Below are 22,753 nucleotides of genomic sequence, written 5' to 3' on the forward strand. Positions count from 1 at the left end.
GAGCGTGTACATGCCAGTTCAGTACACAGGCTCCTTGCTGAGTTTAGCTTAAGTTCTTGCAGGGGCCTAGAAGAAGAGGAAAATGGTGGCAGGTCTGACTTTCATCTGAAGGTGAGAGGAGAGGGAAAGATCTGGGCAAAGATCCTGTACCCTCCAACAATTTTTAAGGGGGTGAAGGGGGGCTTCTCTCTGTACCCTCCAACGTTTTCTGGCAGGGGAGAGGAGAATCTCCTTGCACACGCACACACACACCCACACACACACACACACAACATCCTCTGATGATTCCTGGAGGGGTAGAGCAGGATCTCTCCACAGCCTCCGATAATTTCTGAGGAGGGGGTGCCTGTAAGTTTTAAATCCTGTGGAGGAATATAGCACACAGAATTTCTGAAATAAATAAATCTCAGAATTAACAACTCAGCTCATCAAATAACAAGATCTTTTCAAGCTCATCTTGATCCATGAGAGTTTTATTATGGCATAAAATTAGCTCACAACACATTCAAATTGCAGGCATCATTATGAAGTATTTTTCCATAGACGTATGGAAGTCAATATTCAAAGCTGACCATTTAAGTAATTTGGCCAGTTATTTATTTATAAATATTTATTTATTTATATACCGACATTCGATCTGAGATATCTGAGATATCACATCGGTTTACATTCAGGTACTGTAGGTATTTCCCTATCCCCAGAGGGCTTACAATCTAAGCTTGTACCTGGTGAAATTACAAGGTACATTCAGCAGCATGGCCATGTCGCTGAATATATGCGTATATATTCACGCTTAGCCATATAAACTATAACCGGCTAAGTTTAGACCTGCTATCACTAGTTGGCCTAATAAGTTAAGTGGCTATCTCACTCCACTCCAATCCGCCCACAGCTTATACGACTAATTTTTTACCTGTATAAGTGACTTATGTGGATAAGCAGCAGCCGCTGAATGTAGGTGCATATTTAGTAGCCAGTACTTAACCGCATAAGTTATTCCTATGTGGAGAAATAGTGCTGAAAGCGCTTTGAATATTGACCTCGTCATGTGCGAAAAGCCTTAGTAAATCTGGCCCTACTTTAGACGTTGTTTTAAATGTTTTTGACATAGAAAACAGATCTATGTCTAAAAGTCTTAAAATTCCGTATGTCAACTTAAACTCAAGTTGTAATTTACAGATACATTGCCATAAAAGATTAAGAGGATAATTTTCAAAATGATTTACATGTGTAAATGCTACTACTATTGTAGCAACTTTCAAAAACCCACTTATATGGGGAAAGTGCATTTATTTTTAAGCGTGTAAATGTTTTTGAAAATCAAGCCCTTGGTTAGCCCAACCTTAAGTTTATCAGGCAGGAGTATGTGGATGTCTAAGCAGTCTCTCCTTGAAGTGATTCCAGCTGCCTTGTCTTGGAAACACTAGCATGAAAGAAGCCAGGAGGCAGGTTCATGACATTCATATAGTCCAGCAATGTCTCATAAATATCCAGAGACAGCATGCCAAGAGAAATTTGCAAGCAGTCTTATCGACTCCTCCATATAATTACATAGAATCCAAAAGTAGACAATGTGATTGAATAACAGCAACCATTTACATAGAATTGATGGATTAAAAATTGTTTTCTTCTTAACAAGCAGATTATTTAACACATAGCCAATGTGTTCTGGCAGAGACAATTCTTATCCAGGATGTGCAGAATGGTGATCTGGGCTAATTCCTACTAAAGATGTGTATTCATTTAAAACAAATACAAAAAAATACACAAGGTCATTTTCAGTTCATTCCAAATGGAACAAAACAAAAATGGCCTCCTATGAAAATGTGTAGGTATTTTCATAATCGTCGTCAATAAAGTTTTAAAAATGGGTCTCCTGTGCTCCTCAAAACCCTCCTGCCCTGCCACAATTTAATATAGGGCCCAGACCTGCCAAGTTGGGCCTCCTCCAATTCCCAAGCCCGCACTAAAATAATGCGGCCCATGGGCCGGACCACGCAGGGTCTCCTGTATCCCTCCTGCTCCCCCTCCCCCCCCCCTTTTAAAACTGTCTGGGGCCAAAAGTACCCACCTCTGTCCCCATATACACCAAAATGGTGCCAGCTGCACCAAGGCGGGCACCAAAGTCACTGTGGCACCATCCTCCAGGTGGATGGTGCAATAATTAAAGTTCTGGGAGCCAAGGAAGGAGTGAGTGAGTGAGCTTTGCTCCTGCCCTGAAGGATTTTACGAGAACCGCAGGAAGGAGGTAAGTGGGGGCTAGGGTATGAGCTCTCCACCCCCAGCAGATTTTAACAGGGACGAGAGGGGCCCAGCCAGGCAGGCCCAAGCCACAGATTAAATTGTGGAAGGGCGGGAGGGTGCTTGAGGGCCCGCAGGAGGCCTGTTTTTATTTTTGTTTTGTTTTGGGGAATTTTCCATGTAATGTTTTTTTCAGTTTGGCAAGTGAACCCCTCACTCCCAATCCCCACCCCTGACATTAAAAAAAAATAAATTCAAAATTTGGGGACTGCACATCCCTAGTTTCTACAATCCAGTCCTGCACTATTATTCCTCCACTCTGGTACAAGTGGATGCTTTTATTCCAGCTCAATACTGTGTGATCTTGAAAGATGAAAGCAGTTGGGTATTCCCTGCAGTCCACAATCCACTAATCCCAGGTTGTTACCTTATAATCTGCATAATCAACATCCTAGCATGAGTTATTACTTAATCTGCTGCTATACTGAGAGGGACCAGTGGGTATTTGTCTAAACAACTGTTTTGAGTTATTTGGTCAGGCTAAGTAGTCTTGAGCGTGTGACATCATCATCTGAGTGACTACCTGACTCTCTCACCAGATATGCACTCACACCCTTTGCGTCTCTTTACTGGGTCCTAGTAATACATGTGTCAGGAGCATGCAATGGCGGCTCCCTGCCATGTAGTGAGTGTCTGAAGCCGAGGAGTCTGGGAAGGCGGCTGAATTCTAACAAATGGTAACTGAATTCAAGAAAGCATGGGTTAAATGCAGAGGATCTCTGAGACAGTGATGGAAATTGTATGGGCTAGATAATTTGGACGGATGGGAAGATTAGATGGGCCATATGGTCTTTTTCTGCTGTCATGTTTCTCTGTTTCTGTGTTTCTATGCTTCTATTTTATAAAGTATATACATATACTATTTTGAAAATACTTACTTGTCCATGTACTTGGAATCACCAGTGCACTGATACCTCCTCTAGTTCACCCAGTCCTTTTCCAGGTCACCTAGATCCTCTAGCATTTCACCCTGACCCTCCACCAGTTTACTCAGACAATCCCACCCAAAACCTGCAGACAAGAGATTATTTTAATTTCACTTGGGTGAGTCAATTAACAGGTGTAAACGTTCAGTAATCTAAATGCTTATATCTCTTCCAAAACAGCAACTACTGTATGTACTTCTGAACCCTCCAGAATAGTCCTAGACTGCCCTTTTAATTCCCTGGTAAAATGTAAGCACAAAACTGAAAATATGCTCAGTATTTAAAAAATAGTACATACGCTCATACATGCTACTTTTGTACACAGATGCTATTTTTACATACGGAAATACTTTGAAAATTCACTCCTTAGGCTTCCTCTATTGGATTTGGGCGTCATGAACCTTCATTCGCAAATACCTTGAGATTTTTCCTAGATTTTTTTTTTTATCTTCCTCCTGACTCTGCCCAGTCATCACAGTGGCAGGTTTTGGCCAGAGACCGGAAACCTAGGGCACACGCTAGAACCAGGCTAGTGTGGACCCTAAGTTTAGCCATTGGCTGTTGCCGTTGAGCATTGGCTGAGACTTCCACCCCCTGGGGTTGTGAACGCTGTGAAGCTGGGCCTGGGGAATTGAAACCAGGTCTCCTCCACAGCAGGATATATTCATACAGGTGCCCGACTCTGGCCGAGTTTCACCCCGCTTGGGGCTGCCTCAGGGGCTACAACAATAAATATACCACATAAATAAACAAATATAAATGCATTACAACATAAAATAAATTTAAAATAACATTAAAAGGTACCAAAGACTAAAACACAAATCTCAAATTACACTTGATAAAAATCAATTAAAATAAAGATGTGTCTTGATGAATAAAAAACAACAATATTTGTACCTGTATGGAGAGGTTCTCTTTTTCTAATATCAACAATTCGCTTACGGAAAAACCTTCAATTATCTAATAATCAGAAAATACATAAATGATAATTCTGAATATGAATATTGATAATAACAAAAGTAACTAATGCACAATTTTCCTAATTATCACACTGCGAACTTTTTAATAAAAAAACTTTTATTAAAAAATATAAGGACCCAAAAAAAATATATGTAAGGTCCCCCAAAAAATCTTAATTTATATGTGCAGCAAATAAAGCCTAAATGGACAGAATATAATCTCAAAATATCACTCTCTTAATTGTGTGATTATCCACATCTTAAAAAATACTAGTGGAATATTAAAAATCTGTATATTACTGTATCAAAAACTATCCTAAAACTTTCTTTAAATATCTGTATACTAGTATGTCATAAGAACTGTCCTCCAATGTATCTTAAAAAAACAGGCACAGACTCATATATAGGACTAGCATTTAGAAACTACATAAAAAACGTTAATTATGCCGTCAAAAAAAAAAAGAAATGCTGTGCTACATATTAAAAACTCACTCTAAGCAAATACTGCTGGCAGGCACGAAAAACACTTTGAATAATAAACATAATTCAATAATTACGGTACGTGTCTGCCAGTCTATGTTATTTCAACAGCGTGTTTAATAGAACTAATGCTAATATTAGTACAATAGCGTAGGGTCCTACCAAAAACGCCGACGTATAGTATTTTGAATGTGTTGATAAAAATTACCTTCCTTATACCGCAGAGACACTAAAATATACTACCCTGGTGTATATTAACACCAAGTACCAAAGTACCATAACAGGTTTGCCGGCAGAGACCAGTATACTTGTTGTCATATTCATTATTTTAATAAAAGATTTAAAAGAACACGCTGCCTTCAGTGATACTTTGTGTACCTGGTCTTTGCCGTGAAAACTGTTATGCCACTTCAGTTTTGAGATGATAACAAGTATACATTAGTGAAGCAAATTATCGATAGTTTCTACTTTTAAATAAGGTAACCTTTTTTGAAATTATTTGCAAAGTTTCTTTAAGAAAATATTTAAAAATATTTTGCCATCGATAGTGTTAGTCCGGGGATCTGGTCCTTAGTAGAGATGTGAATCGTGTCCTCGATCATCTTAACGATCGATTTCGGCTGGGAGGGGGAGGGAATCGTATCTTTGCCGTTTGGGTGTTTAGAATATCGTAAAAATCGTTAAAATCATGAACCGGCACACTAAAACCCCCTAAAACCCACCCCCGACCCTTTAAATTAAATCCCCCACCCCCAAATGCCTTAAATTACCCTGGGATCCAGCGGCGGTCCATAGCTAAATCGGGGGAAGGGGGAGGGCAGGGAAAACTGGCACACTAAATCCCCCTAAAACCCACCCCCGACCCTTTAAATTAAATCCCCCCCCTCCCGAACCCCCCCAAATGCCTTAAAGTACCCTGGGGTCCAGCGGCGGTCCGAAACGGGCTCCTGCTGTTGAAGCGTGTTGTCTTCAGCCGGCGCCATTTTGCAAAATGGCCGCCGCAAAATGGCGGCGGCCATAGACCAACACGATTCGACCGCAGGAGGTCGCTTCCGGACCCCCGCTGGACTTTTGGCAAGTCTTGTGGGGGTCAGGAGGCCCCCCCAAGCTGGCCAAAAGTCTCTGGGGGTCCAGCGGGCATCCGGGAGCGATCTCCTGCCGCGAATCGTTTTCCGTACAGATAATGGCGCCGGCAGGAGATCGACTGCAGGAGGTCGTTCAGCGAGGGTTCCGGACCTCCGCTGAACGACCGTTTTAGGGGGATTTAGTGTGCCGGTTTTCGGCCCATTTCGGACCGCCGCTGGACCCCAGGGTACTTTAAGGCATTTGGGGGGGGATTTAATTTAAAGGGTCGGGGGTGGGTTTTAGGGGGATTTAGTGTGCCGGTTTTCCGGCCCTCCCCCTGCCCCCGATTTAGCTATGGACCGCCGCTGGACCCCAGGGTAATTTAAGGCATTTGGGGGGGTTCGGGAGGGTGGGGGATTTAATTTAAAGGGTCGGGGGTGGGTTTTAGGGGGTTTTAGTGTGCCGGTTTTCCTGCCCTCCCCCTTCCCCCAATTTACGATTTTTTGACGCTAAATCGGGGGAATTGGTAATGTATCGTTGCCCTAACGATTTTTGACGATTTAAAATATATCGGACAATATTTTAAATCGTCAAAAAACGATTCACATCCCTAGTCCTTAGCGCTTCCTTTTTGACAGAAGCGGCAGCTGTCAGCAGGTTTGATAGCCAACGCTCAATTTTTCTGGCGTCGGTTCTCGAGCCCGCTGACAGCCACAGGTTCAGAAAACGGACGCCGGCATAATTGAGCATCCGTCTTCCGACCCACGGGCACATTTAAAAAATGTTTTTAATTAAAAATTTTCTTTTAGTTTTGGGGCCTCCGACTTAATATCGCTATAATATTAATTCGGAGGGTGTACAGAAAAGCAGTTTTTTATGCTTTTTTGTACACTTTCCCGGTGCCGGCCAAAATTAGCACCTGCCTTTGGGCAGGCGTTAATTTTTGAAAGTAAAATGTGTGGCTTCGCTGCACATTTTGCTTTCTGTATCGTGCGGGAATATCTAATAGGTCCATCAATGTGCATTTGCATGTTGCGGGCGCTATTAGTTTCGGGGGGGCTTGGCCGTGCGATTTCGATGCGCTATTACCCCTTACTATATAAGGGGTAAAGCTAGCACGTCGAAAACGCGCGTCCAACCCTGGGCTAACAGTGCGGTCCATCAGAGCGCACTTGACTGTATCGGCCCATTTGTGATGAAGCTAAAACTCAGCTTGTAATGCATGGCTTACAAATGTCTAAGTAGATAAGGTTTCAATACTGAAGTCTTCTAGGATGTTTTATACCCTTACCCAGGTAAGACTTATTCATCAGACTGACGCGTTGTCAATCTCATTTCTAGATATTTCACACAGCAATGACAGGTCTGGTAAGTTGAATCTGGCTTTCCCTTGGTGTCCTAACCTGGGATTTTCCAGCTGCTCTGATTTCTTGTTAGCAGAGATTGCTTGTTTGGGCTATTTTGCATGAAGAATTGCTAGTTCACCTTCATTACAGCCACTAACAAAAAAAAAAAAAAAAGAGTGAAAATTACCCTATTTCTTACAACTAATTGATTGTAATGGGTAATAGCAATTAAAATGGTTTTAATTAACAGCCTATGCAAGTAATTAAGAATATGCAGAAAGTGTTAAAGTTGTACCCCAACCAAAGTAGCAGCTCCCTTTGGTGCCCTTAATGCACCGTGAATTAATTTCTTCTTTGATCTATAGGATTCCAGCTCAGTCAGAATCAGCTGGTACTGGGGTTATAGTCAGTGCTGTACCGAGAGGGGGCAGGGGGGCCAATGCCTCCGGGGTGCAGGACCATAGGGGGTTACTGGTGGCCGACACAGGGAGGCCCATGCAGCCCGGTGGACCTCATCTCACCGGCGGCTCAGCAGGGAAGCGTGCTGTTCCGATACTGAGTGCCGGCCACTGTCCTAAGCTGTGCGCATGCACAGCAGGAAGATCGGCGGGGCCATAGTGGAGCTCATCCCACCACGGCACGAAGAAAACAAATCACCTCCAAATCTAGGCGCTCCTTCTCCTTTCTGCTGGAGCCGCACAGGCAGGAAGGAGGAGCAGCATTGGCCGGCGTGCAGAAGAGGAGCAGCGTTTGCGGCAGGGCCGCTGCAGATCCTAACTCATGGTGGCCCGAGAAGAGGAGGCTCAGAGGTGAGGGGGAGGCTGAGGCCCTGTAGAGTGTGTGTGTGCATGTGTGTGTGTATGAGAGTGAGTTGAGAGATTGTGTGTGTGTATGAGAGTGAGTTGAGAGATTGTGTGTGTGTAAGAGAGTGAGTTAAGCGATTCTGTATGTGTGTGTGTATGAGAGTGAGTTGAGAGATTGTGTGTGTATGTAAGAGAGTGAGTTAAGCGATTCTGTATGTGTGTGTGTGTATGAGAGTGAGTTGGAGACTGTGTGTGTAAGAGATGATGAGTTAAGCGATTCTGTATGTGTGTGTGTATGAGAGTGAGTTGAGAGACTGTGTTCAAAGAGACAGCATGTGAGAGTTAGAGCCTGTGTGTTTGCGTGAGACAGCATGTGAGAGAACCTGTGTGATGTGTGTGCATGAGAGTGAGACCGCATGTGAAAGAGAGAGCCAGTGTGTACGTATGAGTGAGAGAGAACATGTGAGAATGAGAGCCTGAATGTGTGTGTTTCACGGAAGAAGACAGGTGGAGAGAGAAGAAACAGAAAAAAAAGTCCCTGTAAAAGGAATTGGCAAAAGACCAAAAAAGGGAACATGGAAAAAAAAAAAGCCTGTGACCAACTAATTAGAAAACTAAGATCAGACAGCAAATGGAAAAAAAATGTTTTTGAATTTTTAGTGATTGGCATATGTTATCTTTTGGATGTGCAAGAGTAGCACTTTCTCTGTGCTGATCTCGCGGTGAATGAGATCAGCATGGAGGAACTGGAAGCCTACGGGCCTGCACAGAGGAGTCAGTAGAATGGGCTTCAGTGCCAGTAGCAGCAATCGACGCCTCCCCAATAGCCATGCGGCAGCAGAGGAATGAGAGAGGTTCCATGGATGCTGGCAAAAAAGAGAGGGCCCTTCAACCTTCTATGCCTTCAACCTTCTTCTGCCTTCTATGCTTCAACGGCAAGAGGAAATGTGGTAAAAAGGATTTGCATTCACAAAAACACCAGGGAGTAGCTTGCTTGTTGCAGCGGTTACTACTCCAAACCAAATGAGTCTGATACTTCACTTTCAATGCATATCCAGCATAGCTCTCTGCTTGGGGGGGGGGGGGTGAATGAATGAGTGCCAGCCTGGGGTCTGTGTGTAAGAATGAATTGGTGCCTTCCTGGGGGTCTTTGTGTGTGTGTTTCTGTGTGTGTGAGTTTCTGTGTGTGTGTGTGTGTGTGTGTGTGAATTAATGTATGTATGCCTGGGGGGTGGGGGGAAGTGATGTGAGAATGAAAGGGAGCCTGCCTGGGGGTCTGTGTATGTGTGAGAGAGAGAGAGAGGTTGTGGGTGTGTATAAGAGCGTGTATGGGTGTGTTTGTGACAGTGTATGTGTGAGAAAGAATGGACATGTGAGTTTGTGTAAGAGAGAGGTTAAAATTTGTGTGTCCCCTCTAACACCCTAAACCTCTACAATCTCAGGGTGACAGAGTTCCCAGGTATGGACAGCAGGGGTTCTTTTTATTCTTATTAATTATTAGGAGTTATTTGATATGTGTGCTGTTTTGAAATATTGTATTGGTGCTTGTGAAAATGTTTAAAAATGTATATGATTTTAATTAATAGAAGTTATTCTAATTGTCGGTAGTTTTAAAACATTTTTTTATTAGTATGGTTTTACTATTATAATTGTTTCTTGATTTTAGTGTTTTATGAGGAATGGTAGTTCTGTCATTGTTACACTGTAGACAGGGTCTGGCTTCTTGGGGTTTCCATTTCAGTTTTTTTCTGCATATTGCTGGTTCTAATTTGTGATCCTTTATTCTGTATTTGGTGAGGGTCTGTCTCAGCTTTGTGCATGTGACTATTAAGGTGAGAGATTCTGCTAGTGTGTAGTGTCTGTGTAGGGATCTATAGCAATTGGGTTTGTTTTGTTTCCTCAGGATTTAAGGAAGCTGGAAGAGTGGTCGAAGATATGGCAGCTGGGATTCAATGCCAAGAAGTGCAGAATCATGCATATGGGGTGTGGAAATCCAAAAGAACTGTATTTGATGGGGGGGAAGGCACGGAGCAGGAGAGAGACCTTGGGGTGATAGTGTCTAACGATCTGAAGTCGGTGAAACAATGTGACAAGGCAATAGCTAAAGCCAGAAGAATGCTGGGCTGCATAGAGAGAGGAATATTGAGTAAGAAAAGGGAAGTGATTATCCCCTTGTACAGGTCCTTGGTAAGGCCTCACCTGGAGTACTGTGCTCAGTTCTGGAGACCATATCTCCGAAGGGATAGAGACAGGATGGAGGCGGTCCAGAGAAGGGCGACCAAAATGGTGGAAGGTCTTCATCAAATGACTTATGAGGAGAGATTGAAGAAAGGAGGAGCAGAGGTGATATGTTACAGACTTTCAGATACTTGAAAGGTTTTAATGATCTAAAGACAATGACAAACCTTTTCCATTGGAAAAAAATCAGCAGAAGCAGGGGTCACGATTTGAAACTCCAGGGAGGAAGACTCAGAACCAATGTAAGGAAGTATTTCTTCATGGAGAGGGTGGTGGATGCCTGGAATGCCCTTCCAGAGGAAGTAGTAAAAACCAAAACTGTGAAGGACTTCAAAGGGGCGTGGGATAAATACTGTGGATCCATAAAGTCTAAAGGATGTGAATGAAGAGAAGAGTCATGGGGGTAGTTTGATGGAATGACAGCTACTACCTGGAGATTAATACCCTTATTCAATAAACATTCTCAATGTCAATGCAACTCCAGCATTGCTCTATGCTTCAACGGCAAGAGAAAATGTGGTAAAAAGGATTTGCATTCACAAAAAAACCAGGGAGTAGCTTGCTTGTTGCAGCGGTTACTACTCCAAACCAAATAAGTCTGATACTTCACTTTCAATGCATATCCAGCATAGCTCTCTGCTTCAACGGCAGGGGAGAAAGACTGATACTTCACGCATATCCAGCATAGCTCTCTCCTTCAACGGCGGGGGGGAAAGACTGATACTTCACTTTCAATGCATATCCAGCATAGCTCTCTGCTTCGACGGCAGGGGGGAAAGAGGAAAAGAGGATTCATATTCAGGCAACAACCAACAAGGACTGAATTACATAGTCTGGGTAAACAAATAATTATGGGTGTAGCTTGCTTGTTATGGTGGTTACTACCCTGAATCAATTAAGCCTGATACTTCACTTGGAATACATATCCAGCGCAACTCACTGCTTCAACAGCAGGGGGGGAATAAAGAAAAGAGGAATTATATTCAGACAACAACCAACAAGGACTGAATGGCACAGGCTGGGTAAACAAATAAGCGTGGGAGTAGCTTGCTTATTTCAGCAGTTACTTCTCCTAACCAATTAAGCTAGATACTTCACTTAGATGCAGCTCCAGCACTGCTCTCCTCATTAATGGCTGGGTTGGAAGGTAACTAGAACCAAAAAGTTACTAATAAGGGCCAAGAGTAACATATAAGTATGAGAAAAAAAAAGTGTGAAAGCTTGCTGGGCAGACTGGATGGGCTGTTTGGTCTTCTTCTGCCGTCATTTCTATGTTTCTATGGTGTATTGGTTTTCTGGGACTCAGTGTAATATTTACAGTGCTGCTTTTTCACAGGTAGGATTCTTGTTGTTTGAGTCCTTGGTGTTACTACTTTTGCGTTATGATAGGTTTGCTGTATAGATTTTGAGTGTCTTTTTTGCAGGGTTTTGTGTTAGTCCATAATCTGTCTGCCAGTGGAAGGTGTTTACTATGAAGTGACAACAGAATTTGAAAATAGTTTTTTGTATGATGAGCTGTAAGGGAAACATCCAAGCTCCATTGTTGGGGGAATTTCTGTGGATGCGCAGAGTTACAGAACTGGAGGTGCAGGATTTGTATTGACATTCTGTCCCTTCCTATATATTCCAGACTTCACTCCCATAGCCATATAGAATTAGTTGAATGAGGCTATCAAATAATTTTAATAGTAGTTTTACTAGAAGTGTGAAACTGGCCAGCTTTTTTAAATTACGCAGAAGTCTTTCTTATTAAGACTTTTTTTTTTTATAGCCAATTTTAAAGCAAAGGGCCATGCTGTTGAAGTGGGTGTGATATGAGAAAATGTCATTTCGACCCCCTCCCCCCCAATTCTTCTGTTTAGAGACACCACTGATTTTCTGTGACCTTAAGCATTGAAACAAGAAGGATGGGAGGGTGCTGGAGAGGCACAAATGCATTGGCCCCCGGACACCCTCGGTACGCCACTGGTTATAGTGCCATAAGCCTATGTTTGCATCTAACCGGGGCTTTCTCCCAATTTACAACACTAGCCCCCCAATCTAATCCATATTGTGCCTTCCTCTTGCACGTGTACCTAGAGTCTGGTCACCAGGTATTGTTATTGTGAAATGACTGAGACTTCCCTAACCCACCCCACCCCCAGGGGCAGTGAACACTGCATCTGCAGTATCCCCAGCCAGCATATGAAGCAGAAGCCAGGCTCGGGAAGAGAACCTGTGTCTACCGCATGGCAACGTGCAGCGTTTGCCACTGCCCCGCCGGGTCATTCCTGTAAAAGAGTTTTTTAAATTCTTACGCATTCATAGCCTATCTTGCTTCTGCCCTGTCTCATTTTATCTGCAGAATTCTCTGCACTCAAGAAGGCTATGGCCGGGAGTGACAGGATAGGGATTTAGCTGCATCCTTATTATCTTTTGGCTGCTGAGAGAAGCAGTTGTTGAAATATGCTGCCTACTACCCCAGCAACCTGAAAGGAAGCCAAAGCTCAGGATTTAATGAATTGCATACAAATGTATAAAACGCTAGGTATTCCCAGCCAGCCCGAGGAGCAGGAACCGAGGTTTCCCATATGGCGGTGCGCAGCAGTGCCACCAGATCTGTCTCCCTACTGCCAAGTTATAATTAATGGTGTAGAAAAGCAGTATGGCAAAAAAAGACAACTCCTTAGATTTTCCTTTAGAAAGCTGCCTTTCTCCAGCTAAATAGCTGTCACTGGTTTGGCAGCTGGCATTGTCTTTAACAAGTACTCTTGGTTTTGGTCACTTCTCCCAAGTTCTCTCCCCTGGGATTTCAATGAATTGTTGCATGGGATTTCTGTGCTCTGCTGCTTTAACCTTGCACTAAATGCATCTGGCAATTTAAACTCTAGAGCTCATTTAAATATGCTGTGTCTCGTGTTGAACGTCTTCCAATAAAGAATACTACGGCAGGGTCCTCGACTCTCGCCCTCCCTTGGGCTGGGCGCCCACATTTATCCAAAAGCATAGAAGTTGTCTCTGTGGCCTCATTCTTTTCAAGCCAACGTGGCAGAGCCGCCAAAACATTTTATTGCTGTTTATAATTCATGGGGAATGCAGCTTATCAATATTGTTTATGCTCCTGTGAAGTGCGCAGGCATCGTGGATCCTTGTTTACTGTGGAACAGGACCAGTTTACTAATTGCTTCTGTAAATAAGCTGCTTAACCAGTCAGGTGCCGTAACGCTGGGTCTTGTAGCTCATGGGTCAGGACAAATATCGCTCTTTCGTATTCAGTTAGCTGCTGAACGGTTTTAATCGTTATTTGTCAAATAATAAACCTAAGCAGCATCAGATGGCTAACATTTGAGACCAAACCAAAGGCAGGACCGGTTATATATGTTACGTAAGTACGTTGAGCACTAAAGCCTGTTTTAGAACCGGCACTAAATTTAGAAGGTCGGCTGCACGCTGTCTAAATTTAGTGCAGCACAGGCCACCATGTGCATGCGACTGTTGGAGCCCACGGTTGCTAGGATTCGTGAAGAAGTAAAAACTTTGTAAAATCAGTCCAGTAAGTGCCATAAGAAATCTCCCTGAAAGCCTTACTCTTTATCACCCCACTGTGCGTTGTTAATGCGATGTTAAGAATTGACAGTTTTGTTCTCCTGACAAGCCCCCGGTTCCTGAAAGGCACACAATTCATCGGCAACAATAATTACCAGACGAGTTTAGCTCTCATGACACAGCACTACCACACTAAATGATGTCAGCACAGAAGCGAACCTTTCGTGTGACTGAACTAACTAGATTCCGCAAAATATCAACTTTTCTGGGTTTCTTGCTCTGTTCCTTTTTGCTTTTATTTCCTAGATTTGCCAAGATATTTTTAGTTCTTATATTTTGTATACCTCCCCGGAGTCCTCACTAAATTGTGCATGCTGTCTGTATGCTTTCCACATTATCTGTACGAGGCCTGCCTGTAGGTGGCTTTGATAAGGGTTCATAATCATGGGAGTGGCTGAGTATTGAAACGAATACATTGCATTGCAATATTAAACTGCTGTAATAGGTTTTGAATCCTTTGTGCTGGAAAAGCGTGAAAAAATATATGAGGAGGGCATTCTCCAAGATTTTTCATAGATTTTCACTTGTCTATATACAATATTAGTAAGGAACACTCTGTCTGCATGGATGCTATGTTAAGAGCCCACCCATGACAGGTGCAACTCTCCTCCTCCTCTACAGTCCCATTTCTTACGCACTTCCCACCTCTTCCCCCCCCCCCCCCCAGTCCCAGCTGGACCAGTGGAAGAATTCTATATCACACCACTACTTAGGAAAGAAAGATCCTTTTTGGAATGTATATGGCTGCAACATAGGTCAACGGCATATCACAAATCAATCACAGAATATAAACAAATATGCCATCTAGGATCCCAAGTACCCATAGGGTCACCAAGCTTTTGCCTGCTCAATTTGCATTCACAAACACTCACAAGCCGATGCAATACCGAGTGCTCGGGCTAGTGCACAGGTTAAGCCATGGTTGGGTGTGCGTTTTGAAAGTGTGTCCGAAACTCCCGATGCAATAAGGGATCCGTGCATCCAAAATGTGTGTCCAAACCAGGGCGTAGCTAATAGCGCTCATCACATGTAAATGCCATGTTGATGAGGCTATTAGCTATTACCCCCGATGTAAAAAAAAATAACTGTGCATCCAACGCGCGCATTTTAACCCTTAAAAATGAACACCAGCCCCCGAGCTGCTTTTCTGTGGTTCCTCAGAAAGCAGCAATGTGAAAAAAAAATAAAAATGTCTTGATGGAAAGTTGAGCGTCCGTTTTTCTAACCTGTGCACAGCCACGTCTCCTAGATGCCCAATGCTGAGGAGGCTCTAGGGACGCACAATTTCCTCTAGCGCCTCCTATTTAACGCAGCAGCTCATTTGCCTACTGCATCGCGCGCCCGGGAGAGGTGGATGAGTGTGCTTTAGGAAAGCGGGCCCTCAGTCAGGAGCACCCATTTTTTCCACGCAGATATTGCATTGGCCTGGCAATAAGCATCAAGTTGCCTCGGGGATGGTCATAGAAGTCAATTTCCTTTTCACATTCTGCTGTCCGGGATGGCAGACCATCAAAGCTTCACCCCTCAAGTTTTGCTGCAATTCACTCCTTATTTATACCAAGGAAACACTCTGTGAGGTGTGAAGAGGTCCTGGTCCATAAAAGAGCAGGAGTCACTTATGAACGTGCATCATCATTTTCCGATGGTGAGCAGGCCAGGCTTAGCCGTCAAAACCAAAGACTTGATAGGCAACTCCTCTCAGCTGTCACTCACCCATGCAAAACAGGGACAGGAAAACCAATTACTTAGTATTCCCTGCCTAACCACTTTAAACGCAATACTTGCTGTATGCCCGTGGACATGGTCACTCCCAATGAACTATTCCGTGACTGATCGGAGCACTCCCATCCCACCGTGCTGCTCCCAGACTGCCTGCAAGCTGTCTATGTATGGGCCGGAAAACCTCCCAAAGAAAGAGGCTGGAGGGTGGGTGGTCCATGTTTATACTGCAGTCTCTGGTCTGCCCCCCCAGCCTTCACTCCCTGGCCCTGAGCACTGCCTTGGTTGTGGCCTCCCCATCCTTATATGGGGATGGGTCAGCACCTTGTTTTTTTATTTTTTTAAATCCATAACTATTATAGTAATTGCTATAAAAAATAAAATGGCTAACACAAGGTACACGCTGGTTCCTGTGTCATATGGACAGCCCAGATCAGGAGGGGGAAAAGAGTCCATGCAAGGCTGGAGAATTCCCTCCCCAGGTAGACTTGTAGGGAGAGGCTGAAGGCTCTGAATATGAACACCCTGGAAGAGAGGAGGTGCAGGGAGGATATGATCCAGACCTCCAGATATCTAAAAGCATTTTACAATTCACAAATCTTCAAACCTTTTTCCATTGGAAAGGAAACAGTAGAACTAGGGGTCACAAAATGAAAATCCAGGGAGGAAGACTCAGAACCAACATAAGGAAATATGTTTTCACGGAGAGGGTGGTGGATGCCTGAAATACTCTTCCGGAAGAAGAGGTAAGAATGAAAATAGTAAACAAATTTAAAAAAGCATGGGATAACCATTGTAGATTCCTAAAGGCAAGTGGATGATAATGAAGAAAAGAGTGCATGGGGGTAACCAGCAAGGAACGGCAGTTAATACCCTTAACCAGTAGGCATGGGTGATTACTATCCTTAACCAATTAGACTTGATGTTTTAGACAAAACTGCAACATCGCCCTCCGCTTTGATGGTGGAGCAGGGAAAAAAAGAGGGTATTGGATTCTGAAGACAGTCATCGCTCGGCCCCGACTTTTACAGTCTGGGGTTCTGATACGCTGACATTGGGGATAAAGCTTCTATGGCCAAGTCCAAAAGCAAAGAATGTGCAAGCCGCATGGTCTGAATTAGCAGGAAGGCTGCGCACCATGTAAAAATGTTGCAGTAATTTTGTTATGAGTTTGACAGTTGCTTGGTCTTGCTTGTAAGTATACTATTCTTTTTATAATTTTTCTTTATTAAATTTAAAGTTAATTCAACACAAAAATACAGGCAATAATGTGTAGATTCTCATAACATTTTCAAAGAATACAACAAGGAAAATTAAAACTATCTGCATCATCATCATCATCAACCATTATGGTTGATGATGCAGTAAGTATTATCCTTAACATAAGGCATGGAAGTAACCTGCTTGGAGAGGCAGTAACTTCCCTTAAAAGACACATAGGGGCAGATTTTAAAAAAGTACGCCCGCACGTACTTTTGTTCGTGCACCAGATGCAAACAAGAGTACGCCGGATTTTAATAGATACGCATGTAGCCGCGCCTATCCTTTAAAATTCGGAGTCGTCGCTGCAAGGCTGTGCAAAATTGGCAGCCTTCGTGCGCTGAGCCGCGCAGCCTGCCTCCATTCCCTCTGAGGCCGCTCCAAAATTGGAGCGGCCTCAGAGGGAACTTTCCTTCCACACCCCCCCCCCGTATCTTCCCCTCCCTTCCCCTCCCTAACCCACCCCCCCAGCCCTATCTAAACCCCCCCTACCTTTGTTTGAAAAGTTACGCCTGCCTGAGGCAGGCGTAACTCGCACGCGCTGGCTGCGCGATTCCCCGGCCCGGGAGCAGTTTCGGGAGGCTTCGGCCACGCCCCCAAAATGCCCACGGGCTGGAACCACGCCCACGGCCCCGCCCCTGGATGACGCGCTGCCGTGACACACCCCCGACATGCCCCCCCCAGGAAAACCCCGGGATGTACGTGCATCCCAGGACTTGCGCTTGCCGCCGAGCCTATTCAACATGGGCTTGGCGCACGCAGGGGGAACTTGGGGCAGGTTTTTGGGGGGGTACTCGCGTATCTTACGTGTGTACCCCTTTGAAAATCTGCCCCATAGGATAACCTGCACAGTGCAGTAATTACTGTCCTTGGAGGACACTTGAGGGTAACCTGCACAGAGCGGCAGTTACTGTCCTTGGAGGTCACTTGATGGTAACCTGCACAGAGCGGTAGTTACTGTCCTTGGAGGACACTTGAGGGTAACCTGCCCAGGGCGGCAGTTACTGCCATGGGAAGCTTGCTGGGCAGACTGAATGGACCATTTAGTCTTTTTCTACCGACAATACTATGTTACTATGAGATTGAGCATGGGAGGGGGGGCAAGAGAGAGAGAGTGAGCATGAGGTTGGTGATCCCCTCCCAAGCCCCAGGAATGGAGACACAGGATCAGAAAGAATGAGAGCTCAGGGCTGAAGAGTTCCCTCTCAGAGGGGCTGATGCAATACAGTGCGCTCAGCCGAGCGATCTGGCACCTATGGTCATGTAAATGAATTAGGGTCTAGATTTCATTGACAACAAAACACTCTCTCCACTAACAGGCACATTGTGATGCACCACTAATCCTGCTAAAAACATACTAGAACCTTTATACAAACGGCCATACTATAACAGCAACACCCTTACTTATGAGAGGGAAGCACTACAGGCCCTAGAGCAACAATACACCTCCTACTGGACAAACATAACAAACTATAGATCCCTACACAGACACTACATGTTAACAGAATCCTTCAGTGCAGTCATACAAGCAGGCTGATCCTTACCTGATATAAAATAAGGGCCCACAAATTTGATTCAGAAACATGCAGACAAAAACCAAAATGGAAACCACAGTGCAACACGGGAAAAAGAGAAATAGAAATGCAACATATATAGATTTAAGAAATGGTCATTCGCAAAATATGACACATTTCTCTCTTGTTAAACTGAAAATAAAAATTATCTTTTCTACCTTTTGTGTGGGCTGTTAATTTGGTCCTGGTCTCTTTTGGGTCTTCTCCTAAGTTCTTTTCCAAGATCTCCTTCCCATTTTCTATTTCTGCTCTCCTCCTGTCTTCTCCCTTTCCTTTCCTACATCTTTTTTCAACGCTGATCTTTTCCTTACATCTTTATTCTTGATTTTGCTCTTTTTTGCCTCTAATCTCAGGCATAACATTTAACCCTCCTCTTCCTCCTCTAATCCTCCAGTCCTCAGTCTCCCTCTTTTCACCTCTCACCTACCTACCAGCTTCTTTATCTCACCCCTTCCCATTCCTCCATCTTTCATGCTTCCCCATCCTCTTATTCCTTTTCTGTTTTTTACCCATTCCTTAGTCCCCCATTTCCACCTTCTGTACTCAAACCCAAACCAATCCTCATCTACCTACCCCTGCCTCTCTCAGCTCCAGCTCCCTTCCTTGTCACACTTTTCCTCGTTGGCCTCTTTGTTCTACCTCTTGCCCTCTACCGAGCCTTCTATTGCTCCTCTTTCACTGCCTTCTGAAACCCTTTCCCACCCTCTCTCACTTCACAACATCAAACTCCTTTTCCACTGCCTCACAGACTCCTCCACTATTGCAGGTCATCACACTCTCATCATACCTTTCCCAGCTCATCTAATACACCCCCACTCATACTCACTCAATTGCCATGTTCCTGCTGTCTGCCCCAAATGACTACTCAGTGTCCCTGCTCTCGGCATCTCCAAGTCATTGTTCTGCTTCCCCCCTCCCACTCTATCTCAGATTCCCTGCCCTCCCGAGTCCCCACATCCCACTCACTGAGTTCCTGCTCTTCCCCTGCTTTTCCCACAGTCGCCAAATCCCTGTTCTTCCCCTCTCCCACTACCCACTACCCCCTCTCCACTTCCCACTCTCCCACTACCCACTATGTTCCATGTAAACTGCCACACGGCGGTAGTTATTTCAGTTACCTGTGAACCGGGAGTGATATGTATTTTATACAGGAACTTCCGGTATATAAAAACCAAAAATAAATAAATAAATACCCAATATCTGAGTCCATGTTCTTCACTGCTCTTTCTTCCTAACCCCAAATGACATCCTTGTTCTCCCTTGCTCTCCTACTCCCCAGTCCAGTTTTCCCCCTGCTCTCCCACCCTCCCAGTCCATTCTTCCCCTGATTTATCCCACATTTCAGTGCCACCATCCCCACCTGAACTCTCCCATAGTCCCCATTCCTATCTTGCTTTCCCACCCTCCAATGCCCCAGTCCCCCCCCTGATCTCTCCCCAGACCTCATTTTTCCCTGCTCTCCTGGTCTCCTCTCTAAACCTTATCTTCTCACAGATCCCCACATCCTTTGTTTGGCAGGCTCCTTGTAGTATTTATTTATTTATTTATTTATAGAGTTTATATACCGGAGGTTCCTGTATAATATACATATCGCCCCGGTTTACAAGGAACAAGAACTATCGCTACATTTAGCGGTGATAGAACACCTCTTCTTCCGGCTTGTGGTTGAATTCTCTGCCCTATTTTTCAAAGTGCAGGGCTCAGTCTTTCGGAGTCTCATGTGGTTCAACAGCAGTTTGAACTGCAGGGGTCAAACTGCCTACCCTAGGCAGATTTGAAGCTCCAGGGAGGAAGACTCAGAACCAATGTTAGGAAGTATTTCTTCACAGAGAGGGTGGTGGATGCCTGGAACGCACTTCTGGAGGAAATGGTGAAGACCAAAACTGTGAAGGATTTCAAAGGGGCGTGGGATAAGTACTGTGGATCCATAAAGTCTAGAGGATATGAATGAAGAGAAGAGACATGGGGGTGGCTTGCGCAAATGACAGCTACTACCTGGAGATTAATACCCTTATTCAATAAACAAACTCACTGTTAATGCGACTCCAACATTGCTCTATGCTTCAACGGCAAGAGGAAATATGGAAATAAGGATTTGCATTCACAAAAAAGCGGGGGAGTAGCTTGCTTGTTGCGGCGGTTACAACCCCAAACCAAATAAGACTGATACTTCACTTGGAATACATATCCAGTGCAGCTCACTGCTTCAACGGCAGGGGGGGGAATAAAGAAAAGAGGATTTATATTCAAACAACAACCAACAAGGACTGAATTGCACAGGCTGGGTAAACAAATAAGTGTAGGAGTAGCTTGCTTATTGCGGAAGTTACTACCCCTAACCAATTATGCTAGATATTTCACTTAGATGCAGCTCCAGCACTGCTCTCTACATCAATGGCGGGGGTGGAAGGTAACTAGAACCAAAAAGTTACTAATAAGGGCCAAGAGTAACAGATAAGTATGAGAAAAAAAAAAATGTGAAAGCTTGCTGGGCAGACTGGATGGGCTGTTTGGTCTTCTTCTGCCGTCATTTCTATGTTTCTATAAGCTGAAGGATCTAAACAGGTATACACTAGAAGAGAGGAGGTGCAGGAGAGATATGATACAGACCTTCAGATACTGGAAAGGTTTTAATGATGCACAAACTTCAAACCTTTTCCATTGGAAAGAAATCAGTAGAACTAGTAGGGATGTGAATCGTTTTTCTGATGTCAGAACTCGGGGGGCCCCCAAACCCGATAGGAAAACCCCACGAAAATTTTGTGGGGTTCTCTTATCATTTTGAGGGGGCGGGAAGAAAGGGCACACAAAAACAACTCCCAAACCCACACTGACCCTTTAAATTTAATTAGTTCAAATCCCCCACCCTCCCGACCCCCCCAACATTTTTTTAAGCTACCTAGTGGTCCAGCGGGGGTCCCGGGAGCAATCTCCCGCTCTCGGGCCATCGGCTGCCACTAATCAAAATGGCGCCGATGGCCCTTTGCCCTTACCATGTGACAGGGGCTATCTGTGCCATTGGCCGGCCCCTGTCACATGGTAGGAGCAATGGATGGCCCACACCACACACATACCTATTCTCTGCAGGCAGGCTCAAATTCAGACACACATACACCTTATCTACCCTAGGCAGGCTTCCAGTCACTCACAGACACAGCTCCATCATCCTCAGGCAGGCTTCCATTCACACACATATGCACACCCATCTCTGCCCCCCAGGCAGGCTCCCATGAACACATGCACTCCCAGGCTCTCATTCACAACTGATACTCATTCAAGGCAGGCAAGGTCCATGGGTTTCTCTTCCTCCTCTTCTGCTACTATTACTGCTGCAACTGCTGCTGCTGTGATCCGGAAAACAGCAAGCGTTGCAGACTGTAGGAATACTTTCTGCAGCGTCTCCTCATGCTGGCCAGCTCCGCGGTGTTTAACTCTCGTGGTGTTAGCTATTCCTATATGCTCATCTTGCAATATACAAGATCAGCCTATAGGAAGTGCTAGCACCATGAGTGCTGAGCACTGCGGGGCCGCAGATCAGCTCCTTCTTCTTCAGGCCAGTGGGAATGGGGTACACTGTCAGCCACATGGGCCTCTCTCCCATGCCATTGCATGATTTACACACCCGGTAGTACCGGGCTTGGTTTCCTTATCCCATTTATCTTAATTGACAGTATAGATGATACATTCCCCATCTGGTCAATGTAGAAATAAGGGTCAACAAGCAAGATATGGGTAATATTTATTTTATGGGACTAATTCGGCAAACATAATACTTTGCCCATTTAGTCAAGTAATTATAGGTCATATTCCTTGCTAAATGTTTATATGACACAATCTATTTCTTATTCTACTTGCTCCCAGTTTCCACACACATTGCCTCATCCATGTTTCTCCAGTATCCTTCCTGAGGATGGAACATATATCTGGACTATTATAATAGCTGACTGTTACTCCTTTTTATGCATATATTTCCTGAATAATGAATAATTCACATATTTACTAATAAACCAAAAGACTGAAACTGTGTGGGAGCACGGCTTCTATCAATGGTATATCTAATGTTGACTGCTATCAGTCCCAACCATCCAATTTTATCTGTCAGACAACATGGGGCCAATATTCAACCAGCAGATAGCCGCATAAGCAGGTCTTACTTGACTAGCAGTCACTTATCCGGTTATCTAGTTAGCTGGATAAACGTTTGGCAGGCAATTGGCAAATCGAGCTCAATATCAGCTCTAAACTTAGACAGGTAAGGCTTATCCATCTAAGCAGCGCTTTTAACGGGGATATTCAGCTTCATAACCATACAACTGAGTATCCCATCTAAGTTAGCCGGATATAGCTATCTGGCTAACTTAGAGACACAGCTTGCTTTTCAATATTGATACCCTTATGTTTTGCTTTTACTGTTTTTGGTATCTTGGGTGGAAAATGGTTGGATCTTCATTTTTTCTAAGTATGAGAGTCTCATTAGATAGTTCCCTCCAGTTTAGT

At 44.3% G+C, this 22,753-nt stretch overlaps 1 protein-coding gene across 2 annotated transcripts in view; it reads left to right on the top strand.

Annotated features, from left to right (window-relative positions):
* Nucleotides 1-22,753, top strand: part of LOC115089298 (nutritionally-regulated adipose and cardiac-enriched protein homolog) — a 36,996-nt gene that overhangs the window by 12,844 nt on the left and 1,399 nt on the right. The window contains exon 3 of one of the 2 annotated variants that reach the window (XM_029597405.1): nucleotides 7,073-7,099. The exons of the other annotated variant lie outside the window; for it this stretch is intronic. Coding sequence (XP_029453265.1) covers nucleotides 7,073-7,099 — 27 coding nt within the window. The remainder of the gene's footprint in view (nucleotides 1-7,072; nucleotides 7,100-22,753) is intronic. 2 annotated transcript variants of the gene reach the window in all.

The sequence above is a fragment of the Rhinatrema bivittatum genome, chromosome 4 (assembly GCF_901001135.1).
Source record: "Rhinatrema bivittatum chromosome 4, aRhiBiv1.1, whole genome shotgun sequence".
Lineage (NCBI taxonomy): Eukaryota > Metazoa > Chordata > Amphibia > Gymnophiona > Rhinatrematidae > Rhinatrema > Rhinatrema bivittatum.